Genomic DNA, 23678 nt, shown 5'->3' with positions numbered 1-23678 from the left:
CGGCGAACTGCCTAGCAGAGAGATTAGATTTCTCTAAAGAGCTAACAAATGGAGCGTCATTCACAGCGAGCGTAGGAACCGCGGAAAAGGAAGAATTGCTCATATTTTTTACAAATGACCAAAAATTTGTACTGCCTTTGGGACCTTGCAGTATTTCTTGTCGTAATTTTTGGTCATGTAGAAATGTAGTAAGTTGAATGTAGGCGTTGCACGCTTTCCTGGCTTGCTTCAACTTATTCCGGCTTTCCTCAGTTGGATTGGCTTTAAAACAACGGAAAATTACGTTCTTAGCCCTAATAAACTCTTTACAGCTCGCATCGAACCATGAGTTTTCCTTAGGTCTGATGCTTTTAACCCTGTTCCGGATAAAAGTTCTCATTCCCAGGAGAATCAAACTTGTGATCATATCACCGCTGGCGTCGACGTCACTATCGAGAAAGCATAGTGACGAGTTAAAGATCCTAACTGAAGAGTTTTATTTTTGAAAAGTTATGATGCTATCTACCCATCGCCTTGTACTTACCATTCGACAGTGAATGGTCAAGACTCGGAAAGTCTCACTAACAGATGCACACATTGATGAATTAAACAGAAACCACCAACAAATAATCTTTTCATACAGGAGCAAGTTCGAACCAGTCTTGCATTTTGGCTTTAATTTCAAAATTTCTTTTGGGACACCCTGTAATTTCATCGCCTATCATTTTCAAAGCTCCTTTTTGACTCCACCTAAAAAAACTATGATTTGCTATATCAAAACCAACTGGAGCTTTTGAACTATTACCGAAAATTCTAGACCGTCCATAGTCCCAAAGTAGACAATGCTTTCGAGATTCGAATTTAATGAGCTTTTCATACACTGTCAGTGAAGTTTCACATGCGAAGAAAAAGGGGTTGAAAGGGGTTGAATCCAAAAACAAGTGAAAATTTGGAGATGTTGTCAATATTTGAAAAGCCTTAACGTTTGACCATGAAGCCCATTCATTAAGCTTTTCATATTCATTTGGCTCCTTTTTGACTCCACCTAAAAAAAACTATGATTTGCTATATCAAAACCAACTGGAGTTTTTGAACTATTACCGAAAATTCTAGACCGTCCATAGTCCCAAAGTAGACAATGCTTTCGAGATTCGAATTTAATGAGCTTTTCATACACTGTCAGTGAAGTTTCACATGCGAAGAAAAAGGGGTTGAAAGGGGTTGAATCCAAAAACAAGTGAAAATTTGGAGATGTTGTCAATATTTGAAAAGCCTTAACGTTTGACCATGAAGCCCATTCATTAAGCTTTTCATATTCATTTGGCATCATTGCCTAAATAATCGAAAACTAATTTGACAGATGTCATTAAAACGATAAACTCCATCACATGCCTAAACTTTTTATCGCATCTGTATTATGCGAAAATTACATCTGCTCGAGTCGGGTGTAATTCTACTTATTTCCTGAGAACTAGGCGTCGGGAATTGAAAGTTAATAGACTTTAGTTCGTGATTCTAAAAGTAACAATGAATCTATAATGTTTAAGTTCAAGAAGCTTACAATTTAAATTCAGATTCTTTGCGCCAAAGGCCTACCTGCCTACAATATATTTCGTAATGTTACCTATGTAAGGTACCTCTTAGACTTATCATTAAAACCTGAAGTTTAACTTCACTTTTCTGTTCCTTTTGTTGTTGTTGTGTTTTAGGTTTCCTTGCAAACCTTTAGTATTTTTCAATTCGTTACGCTCGTACTTAGACCAAGCCATACAATGTTGCATCGTGTAATCTGATCGATTTCAATTACTAAATTTCCACCTATTATATCGTCTGTCTGTCTATATGCTACACGTCTTTCCGAATCCTGAGCCTTAGACAAATTTGCTCTGCCTTTTGCCTTTTGCGCTCTCACCTCAAACCCCACAATTTATAATTTAACAAAACGATTTATAGTTCAATCTCTATCCATGCTCCTCGTATCTCTCTTTTAAAACTGAGTTATTATTTTGTGTATAGGAAGGTCTATATATGTTGCAACTTACCAATTGCATTAACACAGAATCCTTGTGAGGCATCTCCAGATATGAAGACTGTTTCGCTACCATCGTATCCGGTGGATTTCGTCAGTTGTTGCTTATCGAATCCGAATTTGTCAGTGATCTGAATTGACTGCACCAACATCATATCCTCTTGGCTTGGTTGTTTGCTAGTGACCGCTTCGCGACGTGACCTTCTTTCACTGTATAAAACTAAAACGAAATAAAACAATAACATTACAATAAAAACAATAAAATAAAAAGAACTTAACAAACAATCAGAACAAAAATTAGTTAACCATGACCAAAAGAGTCCAGAGTTAACTTGACTCTTCACTGATGGTATACATGTAACTCACCTGTAGAATTAAGTGATCGCCTTCTACGTCCAAGCGATAGGAGTGACTTGAACTCGCCTCCGGCATCCTCCTGGTCACACTGCACTGGCTCACACGATGGCATACACGGAGTGACCAAAGCACGGAATTGCACAACCTCAGACGATGGGAACTTGAATGCATCGAAGTGTGACAAAAGCATCTTGCCAGTAATCGAGCCCTTATAGATCGGTCCCATGATAAAGTGATCAGTAGGGCAGCCATTCGAATCGATAAGGGTGATCTCGGCATTATCACTGCCATCCATGGCGACTAGTTCCCGAACGAAGATCTCATAGGGACTCTGTTCATCGAGAATTTCAAATTTCAATGCCAAGGGATCACCGACTTCGGCTGATCGCATAACGTCACTACCGTCACGAGATGTGATCTTCATGATAACATTGGGTGAGTCGACAATAACTTCTTCGGATAGTGCTGGTTCGATGTCGCCCTTAACACCCAAATCAACTTCATTCGAAACAGACTTATTGGTCAGGTCGTATTGACAAGTCACGGCTAAGCCCAAATCAGACGAAGTCACAATAGTGTCGTGGTGTTGAATTACAACATCGTTCATATAGCGTCCCGAACCACTTTGGCGGACATTGCACTCGAGATCGTTGTAGCCCATGCGGAGTTCAAAGTCGAGCGAGGTCTTGACATCAACGGAGCATGACTTGGGTGAGCCCTTGGCATAAACTTTACCGTCAAACAATTTGGACGTGCGAATGCGGGCAATCATATCGCCAGCGCCGCATTCAATTGTAACATTGTAGCAAGATGATAGTTCATAGGTAGCTGCTTCGGGTACTTCCAAGTAGGGTTCCTGTACGTCGGATAGAGTGGCGCGTGAATGATGGCTCAGACGGCACACCATATCGCCGGTGTCACCAAAGTCGTATGAATGGCATCTGTTTTTTTTTTTTTTTTTTAGCAAGAGGAAGAGATTAGAAAAATAAGGTGTTATGAATTCAAGGTGTGCAGGTTGGATGGTGTATATTTAAATGAGCGTGAAAAAAAATAAAAATGTTGTGGTTGTAGATCATGAGGGTTCAAGAAAGACATATGAATGATATTGTGAGTGAGTTATGTTCTGGAAACAAAAATAAAACGAATGCCACCGGTATTGAAAGTTTGTAAACAAATGTGATAAAAATATTCAAAACACCTTTGTTTTTGAAAAAAATGACCTTACATTTTTTCCTTAAAGACTTCCATTTCTAACTTAGCGTCCAAAAACCATTTCCTTAAAAAATAGAAACAGTAACAGGACGACGGATATGGCTAGAATAGGTTAAAAATGCTGTTCTAAAACGGAAAAAAGATCTGAACTTGCTAAGATTTGATCATTAAAGTCCTGTGAGGAATCGTAGTATCCATGGTGTGATGGTTCTTGAGAAGGGGTTTCATGCCAGAGGTCTTAAGTTAAACTTGTAAAGTTTTTTTTCACGGGTGCTGCCTTTTGCGTTTAATTGACAAATTCTCCAAGAGTTATTCTTGTAATGAAAAGTACTTTCTCAAAGTTGCCGTTCGAATTTGGCTTAATACCGTAGGTCACATCCATCCTTTTTCATTTTCCTTTCTTGGAAAATAGGTGATACTGATATTTCTATTTTACTTAAGTTTGCCACATGTCAAACTGTCTGTCCATAATAGGAGCAAAAAGTAAAGCTGCTACCTATGAACGGTGGAATTTTATTTCCAACTCCCGCAAGCAGATAAATAAAACTCTAGTCTTTGATTTTAATTTGAAACACGTTTTTACAGCTCTCTTAGAAATATTTTACTTCAACATTGACTATTAAGTATAAAGTAGTTCAATTAAAACTGTTCCATTAATGAACAAAATGAAAACATTCATCGAACTAATTCATAAGCAGACGTTAAATCTTTTGAACAGATCTACAAATTTGATTTAAAATCAAAAATAAATCAGTTTTTGCTCCCAATGGAAAGCAAATTCGGATAATAAAGGAATGTGAAAATTTCAAGTAAAAATGAGGTATTAAGAAGCTTACTTGAATATATATAAATAAATATGTGTAAATTCTAAAAAAAATAAGTATTTGACAGCTGACAATTTGGGTGAAACTTTTTCCGAAAGAACTAGGCGGTTTTCGTTGTGAAATATTTGACATATCTTCATGTTCATGCAACAATTTGAGCAATACTTCTTGCAAAGCTTTGAATGTAAAGTATCGAGTAATTAAACAAAATGATTGACATTTAAACGGAAAAATCTTTGGAAATCTGGCTGAAAAATAAAACAGATCAGTTTATTGAACCCAATGGAACGTAAAAATCGAAAAACCGTTTATTGCACATAAAAGATTTGAACCTGGAAATATTTTGTGAAAGAATCGAAGAAGCATTAAGGTTCATGGCAGCTGTATTTAAGTGTTGTAAATATTTTCAACAAGATAAATTTAAGCTGACAGTTTGAGATTAATACAATCAAAACGGTACTCTAGAAAATTATGTATTTTCACTCTATTGTTTTGAAAATGCGACGTTTTGGGGATGCTGCTTAGATTGAAATAAATACTGATACACTGAAATAACTCTCCAATATTTCGCAATATTGTTATGTACCCTTCGGTCAAGTCATAAATAAACTTATCTTTTTTTAAAACTATAAAATTACAACAAATAAGTTATGAAAAAATTTTAAGAACGGCCTTACCCAATATTATTTTTCAAAAAAAAAAAATTATTTCACTGATGTAAAAAGAAAAGGAGTACGAGTTGTATTTTCAGCAACACAAGCTACGATATTCCGTCTGATTGACCGGCTTGAGTTATTATAAACTTTTAAGAACTTTTAGGTGTAATTTCGTTTGTGTAACGCTCGCATTTCAAAGATTGACGACAAATCGATAAACTTGCATTTTCGTCTACACAAAAAGGCCTGCAACAACAATATTGTTAGTTTATTGACGCAAAAGAATATGATTCCTTACGTCAATAGCTAAAATTTGTCCACTTGTTCCACTATTGCCTACCGAGAAAGTACTTCAAAACGACTCAACAGTACTTTAGTTTTTCGAAACCATTTGCAAATCATTTTGTAGTGCATTTTAACAATTTCCGCGTTGTTGATGAATGTATCGTTCCATTTTTTGCAATAGACTAGTTTTACTTGTCAAATGCCATTCGATTATCCTTAAAAGTGACATTTGCCCAAATAGAGGGAAGTTTAAAATGAAACCATTGCGAAACCATTTTGTAGTGCATTTTAACAATTTCAGCGTTGTTGATTAATGTATCGTTCCATTTTTGTAATCAATTCAATTTCCATCAATAACTTCATAGTTTGTGTTTTTAATCAAAGCTCAATATCTATTTAAACATTGATTTCAATACTAACCAATTGAAAAGATCTCCTAGATCTCTCGTGTAGAAACTGAGCTAAACCCCGGCTAATTTACAAATTTAACCGAAGCATCCAACTCATATGAAAAGAACTTTTAGTTAAACCTGAGAATTTCTCATCAACTATGGATTCCTTAAAAATTGCTGATTAATTTGTAAAATCTTCTTCCGGCGACGACGTGACATGGAAATTAAAGAATTTTTCAAAAAGCAATAACAGTAAAGTCAATAAACGTCTTCACCCATCAGTCAATCAGTCTTCAGTCACTAGGACAAAAATCAAGTACCACTATTTTCCATTAATATCCTCTTTACTGCCGATGGCCTGAAAATGACCTTTCACCTAAATTTCTTACTATCCATACATTCGTATACACTTGGGTGTCATGTTGTTTTTTTTATTTTTTCTTAAACCTAATCAAGACATCTTTGACAGGTTTAATCTGCCTAAAAGAGTATGTTCAATTATGGGATAGCGTCAATTCGTCACGGCCAATCTTCACGCAGTGACAGCTTGTTAGATTAAAAGCTTTTTCTCTTCATTTGTAGCCCATCAAAATAACATCTCTATGTTTTGTGTTTGGTTCCCCCAGTCATATGGATGACGACCATCAACGACGACGCGACGCCACATCAATTTCCAAGTTCCTATATTGCACCTGATTAATAACTCCAAAACCTGTCACACAATTTTTCAGCGGGCTATATGTGTCTTTCCGTTTATATACCTCCCTAACCTATCCGTTTCGGAGAACGTAGTAACACTTTGTGTTTACGATTTTGCTTAACCTCACTTAGCGGTAAATTTGTGGATATAGAAACAATTTCCATGGTACTCCAACCTGTTCCGCGCCATATAAATACAATGTTATGCTTTTCGCAAAACAATCTCGTCCCCAATGCATATCTAAATATTCCTCCTCGATTCCTCGAGCTATATAGAGACAGTCACCGTAAAAAGAACCCCTCCCCCTCCCATTCCTAACTATGTTGCCTCACTCATTCGGTTATCACTCAGGAACATTGCAGCGAGCATGTAATCTCTTCTAGATTTGTTCCATCCATCCTACACGCAAAAGCCTTGTTCACACGAACGTACATTAAATCCTCATCTGTAAGCACTACCATTTCCGGACACGATAATATGCAAACCAAGCCACGTCCCGTCCATTCTGTTAGATTAATCTTGTTGCAACCCACTTTTTTTGTGTGTTGGAACGCTAACGCGCTGCGCTGTTTCGGTTGCTGATGGTACCTAGGCGGCAGGCGCGGTGTCTGTAGTGTTCAGTGCACACCTGACAAGCGATAGAAATAGATACCTCCATGGAGAACAAGGATCTCTAATTAGTAAACCAGTCGCATCTCCATCATGGAGTAATTATTATTATTGATGAAAAAATCGTCATCATGCCCAACACGATATACACAGTTGAACCCCGGTTGAACGGTGGATGAAGTCGAGTCGTTTTTATATACCCCCCAATCATAATCAACCATCCACCACCAGAGCGCAGCGCACCACCAACAAACTACATACTTTTCTCATATTATAGACTTACCTGTACGGTGAGTTAAGGCACAAATCACGGCATTCATCAATGCTTCCAACATCCTGGTACACCGAATCGACGGTCTTCAATATTCTGCCCGACAATCGCTTGAACTCGCACAACTTATTTGGTTCTTCGGCGCAGTTGTTTTCCAGATAATCGATACCCTCGTAAGGTTGGAATGCACTTGATCCGGCCAAAGTGATTCGATCCATTTCAGAGAGCTCGCAGACATTTGTCGAACGATAGTAGTTAGCTGATCTGAAATTACAACAAAAACAACAAAATAAAAATACGGTAAACAAATATGAAATTATGATGATCAGAAGCGGTATGCAGAGCAGACACACATTTTAATTTATCGATAGAAAACACAATATATACAAATAATAAAAATGATACTAGAAAACTGCAAATGTTGACAAATGGAATAAATTGTGGGGTACCCTATTTTTGATTGAACAAAAATGAAGACGGAAACGTAACTGACGAATACATCTTTCTCAATTTTAAAATGTTTTTTAAGAATTGCAAACCTGTTAGTCAAAAAAATAATAAAACTTGTAATGAAAATAAAACTTTCTCGCAGGTTAATCAATTTGTTTAGTATTAAAATAGACAAAATCATTACTTTTAGTGGTTAGAGCGTTGGGCTGTCATGCCAGAGGCTGTTCGATCCCTGCCTATGCCTTCTAAAGCTTTTTTTTCACGGGTACCTCCTCTTGAGAGGAATTGACAATTTCTCTAAGAATAATTCTTGTCATGAAAAGTGCTTTCTCAAATTAGCCGTTCTGATTCGACTTAAAACTGTAGGTCCCTTCCATCCCTGACAACAGTACTCGCAAACATGAATGGTTGAGAGTTGTAAGTCACTGGACCCTGTTTCTAAACTGACTGTTGCGCCACCCAATTTATTTTTATTATTTATTACTTTAAGTTGAGCTTAATTAAATGCGTTTTAACAGTTCAAAATCGGTTTTATGATTATTGTTAAAAATTGTGCAGTTATTATCAGTTTCCATTGCATATTAGTCTGGAGTTCTTCAGTTCTAAGTTAAACCAGAATTAGGTTATCAAGAAAATTAAACAACGCACGGTTGACTTTCAAGACAACTTTTTATAGGCGAAGAATGTATCACGAAGCATATAAATGAAATCAAAACTGTTAACCCGTCAAATTCGTAGAGTTAACTCCGGTTAAACTTTAACCTTACAATCAATAATTGGGTCTTAGTCAAATAGCAACTGGTTCGCACTGACCAGCTCCTGTGTTCAAAGAGTCTGTTTAAAAATAGTACATTTATTTAAAACATGCCTGGTATTATTTTTTTTTTAATTAATTTAATTTTAAATCCAATATCTTTTAGAAGCTTAAGTTCGTCAACAGAGGCACACCGCAGGGTGGTGTTCTATCACACAGGCTGCACTATCCCTCAACTTCAATTCGACAGAACCTTCCAAAACTTTCTGGGGGTTAGAGCATTTCTGCAAGACGAGTCAATTCCCATTTAATCATATGGGTAACAAACAATTGACGAGGTTGGTGGAGACGTATAAATCGAAAGGCTAAAACTAAGACTTTCCGCCTTCCCAATCATTGTAGAGTATTCCAGGTAGAACTTTTGCCTATAAAAGAAGTCTTGTCCTGACTTAAAGAAAATGTGATATCAGCATTTGATATCCGTACTTTCTCAGATAGTCAGCGCGTTATAAAATCTTTAGACTCTATGTCTTAAAACTCTTTAATTGCCGATCATCAAGATGGCAGAGCAGTTTATATTTCAACTTTGCTAGGTGTCGGTCCTTAAAGACATTCTAAATTATTGTAATGCAGACGTATTCGCTAAAAATTTTAGAGAACTATTCATTTAACCACGTTTTGCTTAAGCGGGCATACCACTCGATACATGTAAGCTTTAGCCATGACAAGACCCCTTAAAGAAAACAAAAATCAGGTAGAATAACATCACCATTAGTCAAGCCACAAAAAATATCTAACCTATTCTAGATTTACAGGGTTTAAGATTTATGTTGTATCAAAATGGGCCAAAAAACTGGCCTAAGAGTGCCCTATCCATCTCCACCTCCATCTCGGACGCAACTTTAACCTAACCTTACTGTTTTTGAAGAAATTAGAATCTTTTAAGTTGTGTTAACAAATATGCAACGCGATTCTGCTTAAAACCTTAATTTTCAAGTTTGAAGGTGTAGAGGTGAACTTGTTAGAATTCGCTACAAAAAACGACAAAAATGTTGCATACACAGTTCCCAAAACAAAAACACTTGTGTTGTCGTTAAGAACTTTCTCGGCCAGCAATAGTCGAACTGGCAGAAAAATACGACTGTCAGACAGTTAAGGCCAACGTTAGCCGTATCTTCACTGATTGCGGGTGTTTTAAATGCATCATAATGATCCGGATTTTTATCGGAAAATCATTTTCAGCGACAAGGCCCATTTTTAACTCGAAGGCTATGTTAATAAGCAGATTTGTTACCTTTGGGGCAAGAGCTATTTTTGAAAAGCCTCTGTCATTGTTTGGTGCGTTTCCGGTTTTTGGGCTGGATGTTATATTGCACCTTATATACGCATTTGAAAATAAGTTTTCCGCAACTGTTTCTGTGAATAGATTGCACTACCGAATGTTAATTGAAGGCTTTGTATTTTCTAGCTCTTAAGACAGTGATGTGAACGACGTTTATTTGCAAAGAGACAATAAACAATAGCAGTTTTCCAAGAACAGTTGCCTGACCATTGTAGTTCTTGAAGAGGTTATCACAGTTCGCCACCTAGTTCTGGGATTTAAAGCCTTTTAATTTTTTTTTTTGTTGAGGTTAAGTCAAAGATTTAAGGCCTTGAAGATAAAATTCGTAAAGTTGTCAAGTAAAATGTGTGAATTGGTCTTGGATCATCTTATATAGGGTGATTTTTTAAAAGCTATAGGAAATTTTTTCAAAAAAAAAACATGCAATTCTGAAAAATGCATGAAATTTTTATTTGAATCCATAGTACGGTCCATATAATTTAATTTTTAAAGATTATTTCATGCAATGTTGACCTTGACTGCGCCTCAAATGCTCCATCCGTTTAGTCCAATTTTGGCATAGACTTTCCAACATTTCGGACGGTATCTCACGAATAAATGCTTCAATATTGTTTTCCAATGCGGCAATTGAAGCGGTCTGTTCTGTATAGACATGAGCTTTAACATAGCCCCAAACAAAAAACTTTAACGGTGTTAAATATAAAAAGCACGATCTAGGCGGCCAATGGTTTGGGCCCGAACGTGAAATAAAATGTTCACCGAACTCGCCTCTCAATAAGTCCATTGTTTCGCGTGCTGTGTGGCATGTGGCACCGTCGTGTTGAAACCATATGTCATGCAAGTCAAGTTATTGCATTTTGGGCAAAAAAAAGTTGGGCACCATCTTTGAAGAAGTACGGTCCAATGATGCCACCAGCCCATACATCAAACTGTGACTTTTTCTGGATGCATTGGTAGCTCCTGCAATGCTTCTGGCTGATATTCACTCCAAAATCGACAATTCTGCTTCTTTACGTACCCATTGATCCAAAAATAAACTAACCACAAAATGGAAGAAGAGCGCGATGAACTTTCTTAACAGAGCGCGCATTTTGATAGCGCTGTCTAAACCAGTGTTGCCAAAGAGATAATGATAAAAAATCAACCTTTAGAAAGAAACCGTAGGTTGCTATTTGCCTAGTAAATCGTTTTCTATTTCAAAATACAAAATCTTATTTGAAAACCCTGTATATTTTTCGAGTGGTCATCAACAAACATCATATACCCTACGAATCTAAAAATTCTAATCCAAACAAACGAATCAAAAAAAAAAAACGTTAAATAAGTTATATGCATCATGCTTATTATAGAACAAGGACACGTAGGTTGAGCTTGTTTGGTTAGTTAGGATTAGCAAGAGCTACAGGTAGGTAGGTACCTCCCCTTTTAAACCTCTCAACCTGTGTAGCCTTTGCAAACGTCTTCTGACAAAAATTATTATGAAATATTGTAAATCGATATCATGGACATTGTGTAGTGTATCTAACTTGGGTTAGCAATCTATATTGAATAGATGACCGGGCCTTAACGCATGTTACACTACAATTCATATATGTTATTGATATATAGCTACCTATAGAAAGAAGGTTCGTTAGTGCGAACTTGGAACCGCTATCAAAGTTGGTATATTCGAAAAGGAAGAATCAACGAAAGGAAGCCGCTTTTTATCCCCTTCTTCAACACCATAACCATAACCAAGAAAAACTTTTGGAGGATCAAATCTGTCCATTTCTTCATATACAGACAGACCTGAAGTCATACCAAAGTATCTATAGAAAAGAGGAAATATAGACAGATAGTCGGCGAACGGTTCAACAAAAACATTGCACTTTTATTGCTAAAATATGACAAGAGCCCCAATGCCTAAGGAAGCATCAGCATTTTGCAACTTGAATGGTCGTAAAGAAGTTGCATCGTGGCAGTTTCATGGCTTGTTGAACATGTGTGTTGTGTGTGCTGCTAGAATTGTTGGTTTTTCGCATTTTGTTGTAGCAGCATTACAGAAAATATCCTTTATCTTCGTTTTTTGTATATGATATTTTTATATAAACAAATGTCAATTATTTTTGTTTTTGTTTTTTTTTTGTTTCCCTTTTTGTTGCCAAGAAACTTAAGAAACAGAAAACACACTTCAAAAGATGATGGTAGATAAAATATACCTATACCCTAAGGTAATTGCGGTTCTATACGCGTTTAGGCGGAACAATGGTCTTGTTAGTTTTGATGGCTTACGGCCTTGACTTCACTTGATGATTTTTGTCCCTACATATATCTACTCTATACCTTAAGAAGTACACATCTTTTTCATACCTATTATAGTAGGTATGGTAATATGACAGATTCTAAAAGGAAGTAATGATTGAAGAAGAGTTTACCACCAGGATATGGATCATAAATTTTGAAAGTTTTAAAACTTGTGGTTTCCGTGGGAGGTTTTTGGGGTAACATCATCATTCTGTTTAACTAAACAAGATAAATTATCAAAGAATTGACATTTCTTCAATCGAGCAAGCAAAGGATCCGCCTTATTATTGGGAGCAATGTTAACGCTCATCACACGGTATGGGGAAGTACGAATATCAACGACAGAGGTGAGTCCCTTTTTTATTATATTCTTGGTACTAACCTCTTAGTAAGTAAGGTTGGAAATGAATCAACCTTCATCACTAAAACTCGACAAGAAGTCCTAGACATAACTCTCCTCTCCGATACTATACACTACATGATCATAGATATATCCAGTTCAATATCAATCTGGATGAAAACCCTAGTCCATTGACTTTTCGAAATTATCGGAAAACTGACTGGGCTTAATAAAGCAACTTTTTACAAAGTTTACTAAAACTAGTCCTTCGTGTAATGCTAATGAACTTGACAACAAAGTCAATGACCTCACCTCAGCTATAAACAGATCGCTGGAAATAGCTTGTCCACCCTACCTATAGACATAAGAGGAAAGAGGAAACCACAATAGTGGTCCTCAGAGCTTGACTCGCTCAGAAGAGAATGCAGGAAACTCTTCAACCGAGCCAAAGCCGCAAGACTAGCCTCTCACTAGGATTCTAACAAAGAATTCCTAAAAATATACAAGAAGGTACTAAGGAAATCTAAGCGATCTTCCTGGCGATCCTTCTGTGGCACGATAGAAGAAACTTGTGAAGCATCTTAGTTACGGAAAATTCTTTCAACTAATCCAGCGATGCCGAGCTGCTTGAAAAATGCAGACGGCTCCTGGACAAATTCAAGTAATGAATCGCTTAACTTTTTGAATACTCATTTTCCTGGTAGTTCTGTTACCGAAACTTGCAACAATTATATACGTGTAAGTTCCAATACAACATATCCAAAAGGTCTGATCACTAGGGAAAAGCTACAATGGGTTCTCAACATCTTTAAACCATTTAAATCTGCAGGACCAGATGAAATAATAACAGCTGAGCTAAAAAACCTTCTGACATAATTGCACCAATCCTTGAGGCAATTTTTACTAGCTGTCTTTACCTGGTCCAAACACCAGGTGAAACAACATCACCACTTGTCAGACCACAAAAAACATCTGGCCAACAATAGCTTTAAAGCGTTCCAGGTGCTTGCTATCTCTAAGCAGATCGCATGTAAGCTCGACAATAGGTGTCATAACCGGACACTGTCTAATAGAAAAGAACGCCACACAGCAAGGCGTATTCTCGAATGACTTGCAGAAGCTGTATGGAAGAGGAAGAGGATTAACAGTTCTTCACCTTCTCTGTACATGCCCTGCTACAGCTCAAAAACGCAAGAATTACCTATAAAAGATACAGTTAAATAGCGGTCACCTATTAATTTAAGAGCCCTTTTTTTGAATTCTGTTCAAGAGAAAACCTAAACACTTATCAGCATTTTTGGCGATGTCAAATATGTGATCACTCCACAACAAGTGGTTTGTAATGCACAAACCTAGGACTGAAAGATGTTCAGGCTCCTCGATGTAAGTACCACTCATGGATAGTGGATTTGGGGAGGGTTACGCTTTTGTGAATTGTGACAGTAGACAGCAATTCAATAATACACGGTTTTTGATTCCCCATAAGACAATGCTGTCAAGATCAGAATTTAATGAGCTTATCATACGTTGCCGTTGGTAGTCCAAAGCACCAGGATAAGAATCTAAAAAAGAATTTGAGAAGCTGAGGGAGTGTCATCAGCGAAACAATTAAGTAGGTTAGAAGATTCAAACAAAAGCTCATTTATAAAAATAAAGAAAAGTGTAGGAGACAAAACGGAGCCCTGGGGCACACCAGCGTTTATTTTGTGAATATCAGATTTTAACCCGTCCAATACTACTTGAATTGAACGGTCCGAAATTTAATTTCTAACCCAACGAAAAAAGGATTCATCAATACCAAACGCACGCATTTTCGATAAGAGAGCTTGGTGCAAAACCTTATCAAATGCCTTTGAAATATCAAATGCAATAATCTTACTTTCTCCAAAACGATGTAAAGATTTGCTCGACTGTTCGGTGAGATGAACCATGAGATCACCAGTGGACCTATTGCTACGAAAGCTATACTGTCGGTCACTAATAAGCTTCCGTTCTTCAAGATTTTTCTTAAGCTGAAAATTGATCAGCGTATCCATGACCTTGGAAAGAGGGACGTAAGTGCAATTGGACGATAGTAAGATGTTGAGGGAGATTCGCCTTTTTTTGGACCAGTCTGGACAAATGCAGTTTTGTATCCACTCGGGTAAAGACCTGTAGAATAGGACAAATGGAAAAGCTTACTCAGTGGTTCTGCCAGCGTTGAAGAACACCTCTTCAGAACAATAGCGGGGACCGTTACAGGTCTTTCTAGCTTGTTTGAACTTATTCCGGTTTTCCTCAGTTGGGTTGGCTTTTTAATTCCAGAAACTTCAATTTTTGATCTTTATAACCTCCTTACAGCTTGAATCAGACCTTAAGTTTTCTTTCGGTTTGATAGACTTTACCCTATTCGGGATACAATTTCTCATTCCACAAAGACTTTAGTTTAGAGGCGATAATACACTGACAGTACACTTATTAGGATCAGAGGTAAGAAACAAGTGTAGAGTGTTGGTGGATTGACCTGCAACGTCTGAAATCCGAGTTGGCCCGCTAACTTACCGAGTCAGGGGGTTTAACTCAGCAAAAATCTCGCCCTACCTTTCTTCGGATGTTGTCTGACCAGATTAACGCAGCCACAAAGAATTGTGATAATTGAGATTGCCCGTAATAACGATCTGACTGTGCGTAAAATAGGATACAATTCTCTAGATAGAGTCGGACAATGTTTCGAATTCGTTCGAAGTCGAATTACTATCCAAACTTGGGCTGCGATAAAAATAAAACAAGTATGAATGATGTGCTTTTGACAGTTGTAAGTCTCTAACTAGTTGTTCTATTGTTAAGGTTTCCATTATCATAAAGAGCAAACATACAACTAAAATTAAGGCATTTCAAATGACAGCTGAGTTTGACAGGTATCAAATGCCAACACTGCCAACTTGAAATCGTGTAATAAAAGGAATAAGAAAAATAAGTTGTCTAGATTACAGTATGAAGTATCAGAAACTCTTAGGTATCTGAATCTAATGATACTATACCACATTTTTGGATAAGAGATGTCAAAAGATTACAGTTGGATAAGAGACCTCCTGAAAGCAGTTACGATGAGAAAAAGCTTGCTAAAAATTAACAATCGAGCTTGATATTTGTTTCATTTTGTCGAAAGACTGATACTGTTTTGCGAGTACCTTTCTGTTCCCATTCCAAAATAATTTATTTAAAGTTGATAGTTTTTAAAAATTGTTTTCATGGAATTAATTTGAGTATTTTGACTCAGCTGGAAGTTAAACCTTGTGTTTCCATTCAGCTGATAATAACTCAAATACTTTAAGCTTTAGAACAACGCAATAATGTAGTAAATTTACCACATTTGTTGGAAACAAAACTTCTAATACATCTTTTTGACTTTGTAAGATATTAATCTTATCTACAAAATAAAATCCTAAACGATCACTTTTCTCCATAGATTTTTATCGACTTCCGCTTGTTGTTGGTAATCTTGTACGAACATAATTCCTTAGCACGCCCAACTCTAACACCTTGTACCAGCTTCTTTCTACAATTCCTTACCCTATTCCTCATTCATTCAGTAAAAAGAAGGAATCTCTTGTATTTAAAAAAAAAGCCACCAAGAATCATTCAGCAGCACACGCTTCGTTTTATACAATAAATACTCTCATAGCTTAGGTTTTGTTTTTGTTTTTATATAAATTAATGACTCAACGACACATTGATTAATAACCCACCGCATGGTATGTACAAAATCTTCTATTGCCAATCTTTGTGCAGAAGCTTAAATTTATATCTTTCTATGATCACCTCATTAATCATTTATAATGGATTGGCGGGAAAAATTTTACAAATTCCCAGAGCGCATCTTTCCGGACTTTCCGCCTTTATGATGATCATGCGACGATGAGAGAGACATGAGAGTCTTTTGAAGGCAATCAATGGGAAGGAAAACAAGGAACCTTGTGTTTTTCCAATATAAATGATACATCTAACGCTATTATAATCTTTTTGTCTCGAGTTATGTGAGATGGGATTTAATTAAGCAAAGTGCGAAATTTCATTAAACACCATCATCGATCTTTTGAGATAAAAAGGATGATTGCCTGAGATGCTTTTATTGATGTGATATCTTCATTTTTAAACCGGGAAGCTTAGGATGGAGAGAGGAGGGTAAGGCCGTACTTAGTACTTAGAGGATTGCATTTTTTTTAAATGAGATATTAATGCGTAAAGATACGACCATGAAAAGGTCGAAAAATCATGATTAACCGCCTTGATCGCTAGGATAACGCGGACGACGCACAAGAAGTTTTGAGATTTATTACTTACATACATCCGGCATTTATGCTTAAAACAGAAGAAAGAAAGGAAGCGAAAGATTCAAATATTTCGTGCTAAGTCGCATCTTTTTGAAAACATCAGAATACGAATATAATTTTAAGGGAATTTCGCCACGAGCCAAATCGATCGTGCGCAGGAGGTGTGAAGATACATAAAACCGTCAATGAAGCCCGCCTTCGATTAAAATTCAATTTAATTTTCTTTTTTTTTGCCTTATGTTAAAAGAGCCAAATGGTATAGTTTGAAAAGTAAAAGGTTCTTATAGTTTGGCGAAAACAGTTGGAAATTACTTGAATTTTTAGTTAGAAAATAATATTTCAAACCAACTTAACAGATTATTTCTCCAGTTTATATTTCAAAATTAAGCTCTACATATTGTCTTAAAGTATTTCCAGATGTTCGGCCTGCTTTCTTAAAAATAAGATTTTTTTTAAATCTGTCAAAAAATTGGAATCCCGGTTGAGGAACCAAAATGCAAAATTGCTTCGACATAAAATATCGTCTTTTTGTTGTTTCTAAACAACAAATGCAACATAATCATCAAGACTATATGAAAAGATATATCGTGTGCGTGTGGCGACTTCGCACTCTATTGATTTATTATAGATACGTTTTAAATATTTGATTAAGAAAACTTCTTAGGATATAAAGAAGTGTATTCAGGTGTTCTGTGTGTTTCCTTTTTGTGGTAACATATCCTGACGGCATATAAGTGAGACATCAAAGACTAGTTGGCATTTTCATTTAAAAAACCAACCTACCGACTGACTGTTCTATAGCCCCCACCACACTATACCTGTTTATATCTTTAGAAAGGAATTAATAATTAAATAATCCTGGAGATGGCACACGATCGATTTATGAATATGAATACACGCATGAATCTAGCTGCTGAAGATGTTTCATTACTTTGTAAATTGCTTGAAAAATAAAAAAAAAAAGAATTTTCAGCAAGTGGCATTAGAGAAAAGTTAGCACAGGTGTACAAGTAGGTTCCTTTCATATCTTGAAAAAGAGATTCTTGTTTAAGGCGTGTTTTGCTAAGAGATGTTATACCTACGCCGAGGCTTTCAGGTATTATCTCAATATTTACATACGAATACAATGACGCTAACACTAGACACGAAGTTGTTTCCTGCTTTGAGACTTTTAGAAAAGTCTTCAAATGGAATAGATTTTTTGTGTATTGTGCGTGCACTCAAGGGGTAATGAATACCCTTATAATTATTAAACAAAGTGCGACCAAATATTGGGTTTTTAAATTGGCGCGGGTAGATTTAAGCGTCACGTGGTGGCCATTTTGTTTTGGTGACGTATGTCAATTTTTTTGTTTATTATTAAGTTGTTTACGCGTGAAAGTATACAGCAGAACCCGAGGCAGTCTATTCCTCGCCGTATACAAGAACTCGTCCTTGGGAATACTTCAATTTGACGAATTTTGCTTTGGGACTTGGGCCTGCGCCCGTAAAAGATCCAATCGACCCAGAAGCTCAAAGTTTATGGTCATACACAACGCCTTGTATTCTTTTACTGGTTTTCGAATAATTAGGAAGAGAAGCCCAATTTTGGTTGAAAAATCATCTTAAGTGATATGGCACATTTTTGGACGAATTTCTGTGTTAACAAGCAAAATTACCGTATATGGGACAACACCAACCCACGCGAGCTTCACCAGGTGATAATACATCCTCAAAAAGTTACCGTTTGATGTGGTTTTTGGGCCGGCTGCGTAATTCGTCCGTACTTTTTTGAAAACGTCGTTAGTGAGGCGGTCACCGTAAACTAATAATGATCATAACTAATTTCTTATGGCCCAAATTGAACCATATGGACCTAGACGACATGTGTTTTTAGCAGGACGGCGCTACGTGCCACACATCAAACGCCATGACATTGACACACAACATCTACCCGCTCTCATTGAAAACTCCTATAGAAATAAATAAATTAGGTGGCGCAACAGTCTGTAGAGAACCAGGGCCTAGTAACTTACAACTCTCAACCATTCCCGCGTGCGAGTAATTCCAGAGATGAAGGGGACCTACAGTTTATATGCCGAATCCGAACGGCTAATTTGAGAAAGCACTTTTTCATGACAATAATTACTCTTTGGAGAGTTTGTCAATTCCTCGCAAGAGGCAGTACCCGTGAATAAAACTTTAGGCGGTATGGGCAGGGATGGAACCCAAGACCTCTTGCGTGACACTCCAATACACTTTCCATCATGCCACGGGTACTTCACCCGGAGGAGAAAATTATAAAAGAGATACCGATGCACATTAGTTTTGAATCTCTGCACAATTCTATGAGTGGGAAATATAGAGCCTGGCAATGCATTCCACATTCGTGTAGTGCGGCTTAAAAAAAGAATCAATGTACGCCTGAAGGGATAAACTGATAAGCATTCCTAAAAATACGGGTATTGGGGTTGAATTATTTTGATGGAAGGAATAAAACTGCTTCACTAAACCATTGTCTGTGAGAGTCTTAATAAAACAATGATAGACATAAGACCTTGCGGAGGTGTTCAAGAGTAGTAACTAGAAGAACTGTGAGTGGTTCAGTCTCTTTGATTGAAGTACCACCCATGGATAGTGGTATTGAGGTTGGGTTGTGTTCTTGAGTTATAAGACAGTATTACGTTTTTTAACTACCTACAACAAAATGCTGACAAAATCAGAATTTAATAAGATTATCATACACTGCTGTTGCAAACCAGCGAAACAATTAAGTGGCCTAGAAGTTTCAAAAGATCATTTATAAAAAAAGAAAGACAGTTGGATACAAAACGAAACCTTGGGGAACACCAGCATTTATTTTATGAATTTCTTACTTGAAACCCTCGAATACAACTCAAATTGAACGGTTAGAATGATAGTTTCTAATCCAACAAAGTATTGATTCATCAATACCAAAAACACGCATTTTCGCTAAGAGACCTTGATGCCAAACTCTATCAAATGCTTTTGAAATATCAAGTGCTTGGCTTTGTCAACCGAGCTTACAATAGAATTGTCATTGAAAACAAGCGTCGGACACAACGATGACGAACATCTTTTACAAATGACCAGAAAAGTTTCCGACATATCAGTATTTTTCCCCTAATAGTTTTTTTTAAAAGGGTTTACCTTTGTAAATTCGTAAACTTACTTCTTTGAACCTTGTTGTTGTTGAAACAGTTGTTCAATTTTATAATTTCAACTCTTTCGATAAAATCTAGCTTTAAAACACAAGTAGATCTTTCGTTTTTTAAAGAGGTAAAAAGGTAGAAAGGTAGATCTTAAAATTGTTCGTATTAAGTCGAACCTTCGATTTTCTTTTTCTGCTCTTTTCAATGAGCTTCTTGTATTCTACCATAAATTATGAAGGCAGAATTTATGCCTATCTCTTAAAAACGAAATGCTAAAAGCTTGACCAATTTTTCTATTGCTTCGGAAATCTCTTTCCATAAATTTAACTGTCTTCAATTTTGTTTCCCGTTTGGAATTCTAAATACTTTTTCTATTTCTTCGCTGAACGAATTTCATCGCGCTACTAGAAATTCCAATGCTGTCATCTTCGATCTTCAATTATATGCGCGAGTCAAATAGTCGACTCCAATACGTCAGATAAAGAGTATAAACGATTGAAGAATTCATGGACATTAACTACGAGTAGTATGCTTCTGTTGGGTTAATCTTTTCACTTTGATCTTTCTTTCTCTCTCTCTCTGTTTCTGATCGGACGTCAGTTGTCCATTGGCACAGAAATTCCAAAAGCCTGTCTTTTCCTATTGTTTTAAATCTCTGTAAGTCTTTCGTATTGTACTATAGAAGACTTTTCCACCATATATTGTGTGGAGGCATAGAGAGTGATGTATTTAACTGCTGATGCTGATGCTTGTGCTGCTGCTTCAGTCTTTTCTGTCGGCAAGCGGTGGCGGTAAATATATTTTTGCAATCGTAATCCTAGGTAATTACGATTCCTTGTACGGGACAAGTGATGGATGTGGAGATGCATTGGCCGAATGTGTGCTGTGCACTTACGAGCAACATCGATTCACCATTAAAAGACCCGCATTATTGATGTCCAACGACCCCGCGAGTAATTTCACAAAATTTATCCCGAAAGGATTTTTTCGCAAGCTGTGGTAGAAGTGCGATTTTTGTAATGGGCCAAGGTTAAAGGCGAAGATAAATCCTTAGAATTGGCCTTAAATTGCTATTGCTTAGGAGGGAAGTGAAACAACGCAGAGCGTTACAATTTTCCACCTTGACCGTCATATTTCAATCGATTTCAAAAGCAAAGAAAAACAAGAAGAGGGAAGTGAGAAAAGTCTTTTGTTGACGTTGCGTCTCGAGAAGTGAAGCAGCTTCGTTGGCGTCGTCGTTCCGTCCTAGCTATGCTTCGTCGGTCGTCGTCGTTGTTGTATGGGGAAGAGTAAGAACCGATTGATCTAATGTAGAATTGGCTCATTTGGACAATCTTCGTGAGAAGATTTCGCGCGTTCAGTGATGGTCAAGGTACAACAGTGCCTGCCTACACAACATTGTCTCTCTAGGGGGGACAAATAGAAGCTTCTAAGTCTTTTTTTCTTCTAACTTTTTTGCTTGCTTCAAAGTTTGTTGCTGCGATGTCAGCGTTTTGCTTTTATTTGATTTTGTAATGGCAAAACGATTTGTATTCCTGGGCTATAATGAAGTCAATGCTTGTGTATCCGTTCTTGATTTTGTTTATGAATAATTCTGCGTGTTGCTGAAGCCCTGCATCAAAGACGATATAAGGTAATTTATGTGCATTTCTATTGCTGATGTGAAAAAAAAAACATTATCATGATGATGGTGCGATGAGGACATCAGGAAATGGTTTGTTCCAGGATTATATATTTTCTATTGTGTGAATTTGAAAAACAAATGCATGTGCCTAGACATTCAATGTGGCGTCATGTTTCCGTACACAACTGCAACTGACGCACAAAGAACACTTTTGTGAAGAGAATTTGTCATTTGAATTGAAATTAGATCGGAAACGGTGCGAAAGAACATTGGACAGTTCGGTCTTGAGAACATGACAGAAATTATAAAGTATTCTTAAGGAACATTATAAAAGACAAGCACCGGGAAACATGTTGCTGGTTTTCTGGAGTTGCGTGATGTTCTTGTTGTTGATGTTGAATTGTTCATTTCATTCATTTTGAATAATATAAATGTCAATCAGCTTAAGTTTTTCGTTGATTTAACGAAAAGTTCATAGAATTTATGATTTTTCATGCCGAATTAGTTATTTCCATTTTGAATATGCGTCAAGCAACATTGTTGCTATTATCATTTCAAACACCTTCATCTAAAACATAACAAAGTCTAAAGAATAGCTCAAAGCAGTAATTGATATTTATAGCTTGCGCCTCCTTTGAGATAGTTTTATTAGTAAAACTGCCCCGCAACATGTTGCTGTAGTTACATTGTTTCAACTTTAATTAAAAGTGATTTTGAGGATGATGCGATTTTATATGATCCTAAACTTGTATATCTTTTACAAGAAATCATGTCTTCCACTCCTCATCATCGTCATCGCTCGTCGTTGTCCGTCCGTTAGTAAATTCAAGAGACCTGATGGTCTTGCATCAGGCTACATAGCTATGATACAAGGCTTTTAAGCATTTTGATGTAAGATGTTCTTCATCCTCATAAAAGCTGATTCATTAGTATTGGGCTTGATTTGCATGCTAAAAACAAGTGATGCTTCTGCCTTCAATTTAAACAAGTTGCAGTGCATGGACTTCAATTTAATGCAAATTGAGATTTAATTACGAGAAGAAAAATGTTTTATTATTTTCTTGTATTTTGTTTTATTATTATGATTTTGTATTTACTACATTAGTGATGCAGTGTTGGAGTTTTATCAAAAGTTTTAAAATGGTTTTTATAGCGCTATAAAGTGTAATATACTTTGTTGTTAGCGGGTAAAGCAGATAAAAAAATAATGATGATGATTTAGATAGAGTTGGGTATTAGAAAGCTATGGGAACTGTTTTGAAACTAAACAAGATTTTACTAATGATGTTGATGTTGTTTTTTCAATAAAACCTTTGGTTTTAAAAAAACTCCCATAGATCAAATTTAAAGGAGTTTTGAATTGAACAGACAAAATGCTGATATTTATTTTACGTTGTTTGTTTTCAATTTAATAGATTTGACCTCTGGGATCTCACAATCTCATGTATGGGATATTCAAGTTGAATGGAGTTTTAAATTGAGCTGAAGAAATGCTGATATTCATTTTATATTTTATGTTAAGAATTCCGTAGCTCTGGCATCTGTAATCTCAAAATTCCATTCATGGGATATTCAAAAAGAAGTATGCTGTCGTTTGGTTAAACAAGATAAACTAGTTTCAATAAAAAGCAATATCATTGTCTTTTTTATCAAAGATTTCCATGGGATGTTCAAATAAATCTACTACAATAATTTAAGGACCACCTGTCACACGAAATGAGAACAATCAGCAGCACGGTAAATGACGACATCGAGCACTATTGGAATGCTGCGAAAAAACATCAACGCATTGGCGCAAGAAGCAGAAGATGCTGCAAACAGGTGCGACAGCATGACCGTTTACGGAATAAGCTGACCGATACACACAGCTCAAAGCAACACCTCGTGAAAGAAGTAGACGGTACTGTGATAAGTTCGGTGGATGAGGAAGTCAGAAGGTGGAAAGAACACTTTTTCTATTTTGTTTACAAACAACGTGCAGACGAAACCTTCTGAAGCGCCCGAAGAAACTAGTCCCCGAATACGCATCGCATATCCCAGTAAAGATGAGATCGTTGCCGCAATTAAAGCACTTAAGAACAACAAAGCGGTAGGACTTGAAGGAAT

The 23678-nt window shown here is 36.6% G+C and overlaps 2 protein-coding genes across 2 annotated transcripts in view; one reads left to right on the top strand and one right to left on the bottom strand.

Annotated features, from left to right (window-relative positions):
• Positions 1-23678, top strand: part of LOC129953725 (autophagy-related protein 16) — a 323558-nt gene that overhangs the window by 40590 nt on the left and 259290 nt on the right. The gene's annotated exons all lie outside the window — the stretch shown is intronic.
• LOC129953724 (uncharacterized) overlaps positions 1-23678 on the bottom strand; it is a 108334-nt gene that overhangs the window by 5090 nt on the left and 79566 nt on the right. The window contains exons 5-7 of the mRNA XM_056067119.1: positions 7327-7578; positions 2375-3306; positions 2022-2228 (exon numbers count right to left, since the gene is read on the bottom strand). Of these exons, the coding sequence (XP_055923094.1) occupies positions 2022-2228; positions 2375-3306; positions 7327-7578 (1391 nt within the window). The remainder of the gene's footprint in view (positions 1-2021; positions 2229-2374; positions 3307-7326; positions 7579-23678) is intronic.

The sequence above is a fragment of the Eupeodes corollae genome, chromosome 1 (assembly GCF_945859685.1).
Source record: "Eupeodes corollae chromosome 1, idEupCoro1.1, whole genome shotgun sequence".
NCBI classification, from domain to species: domain Eukaryota; kingdom Metazoa; phylum Arthropoda; class Insecta; order Diptera; family Syrphidae; genus Eupeodes; species Eupeodes corollae.
Note: the sequence above shows the minus strand (reverse complement) of the source record. Positions and strands in the feature narration are given on the sequence as shown.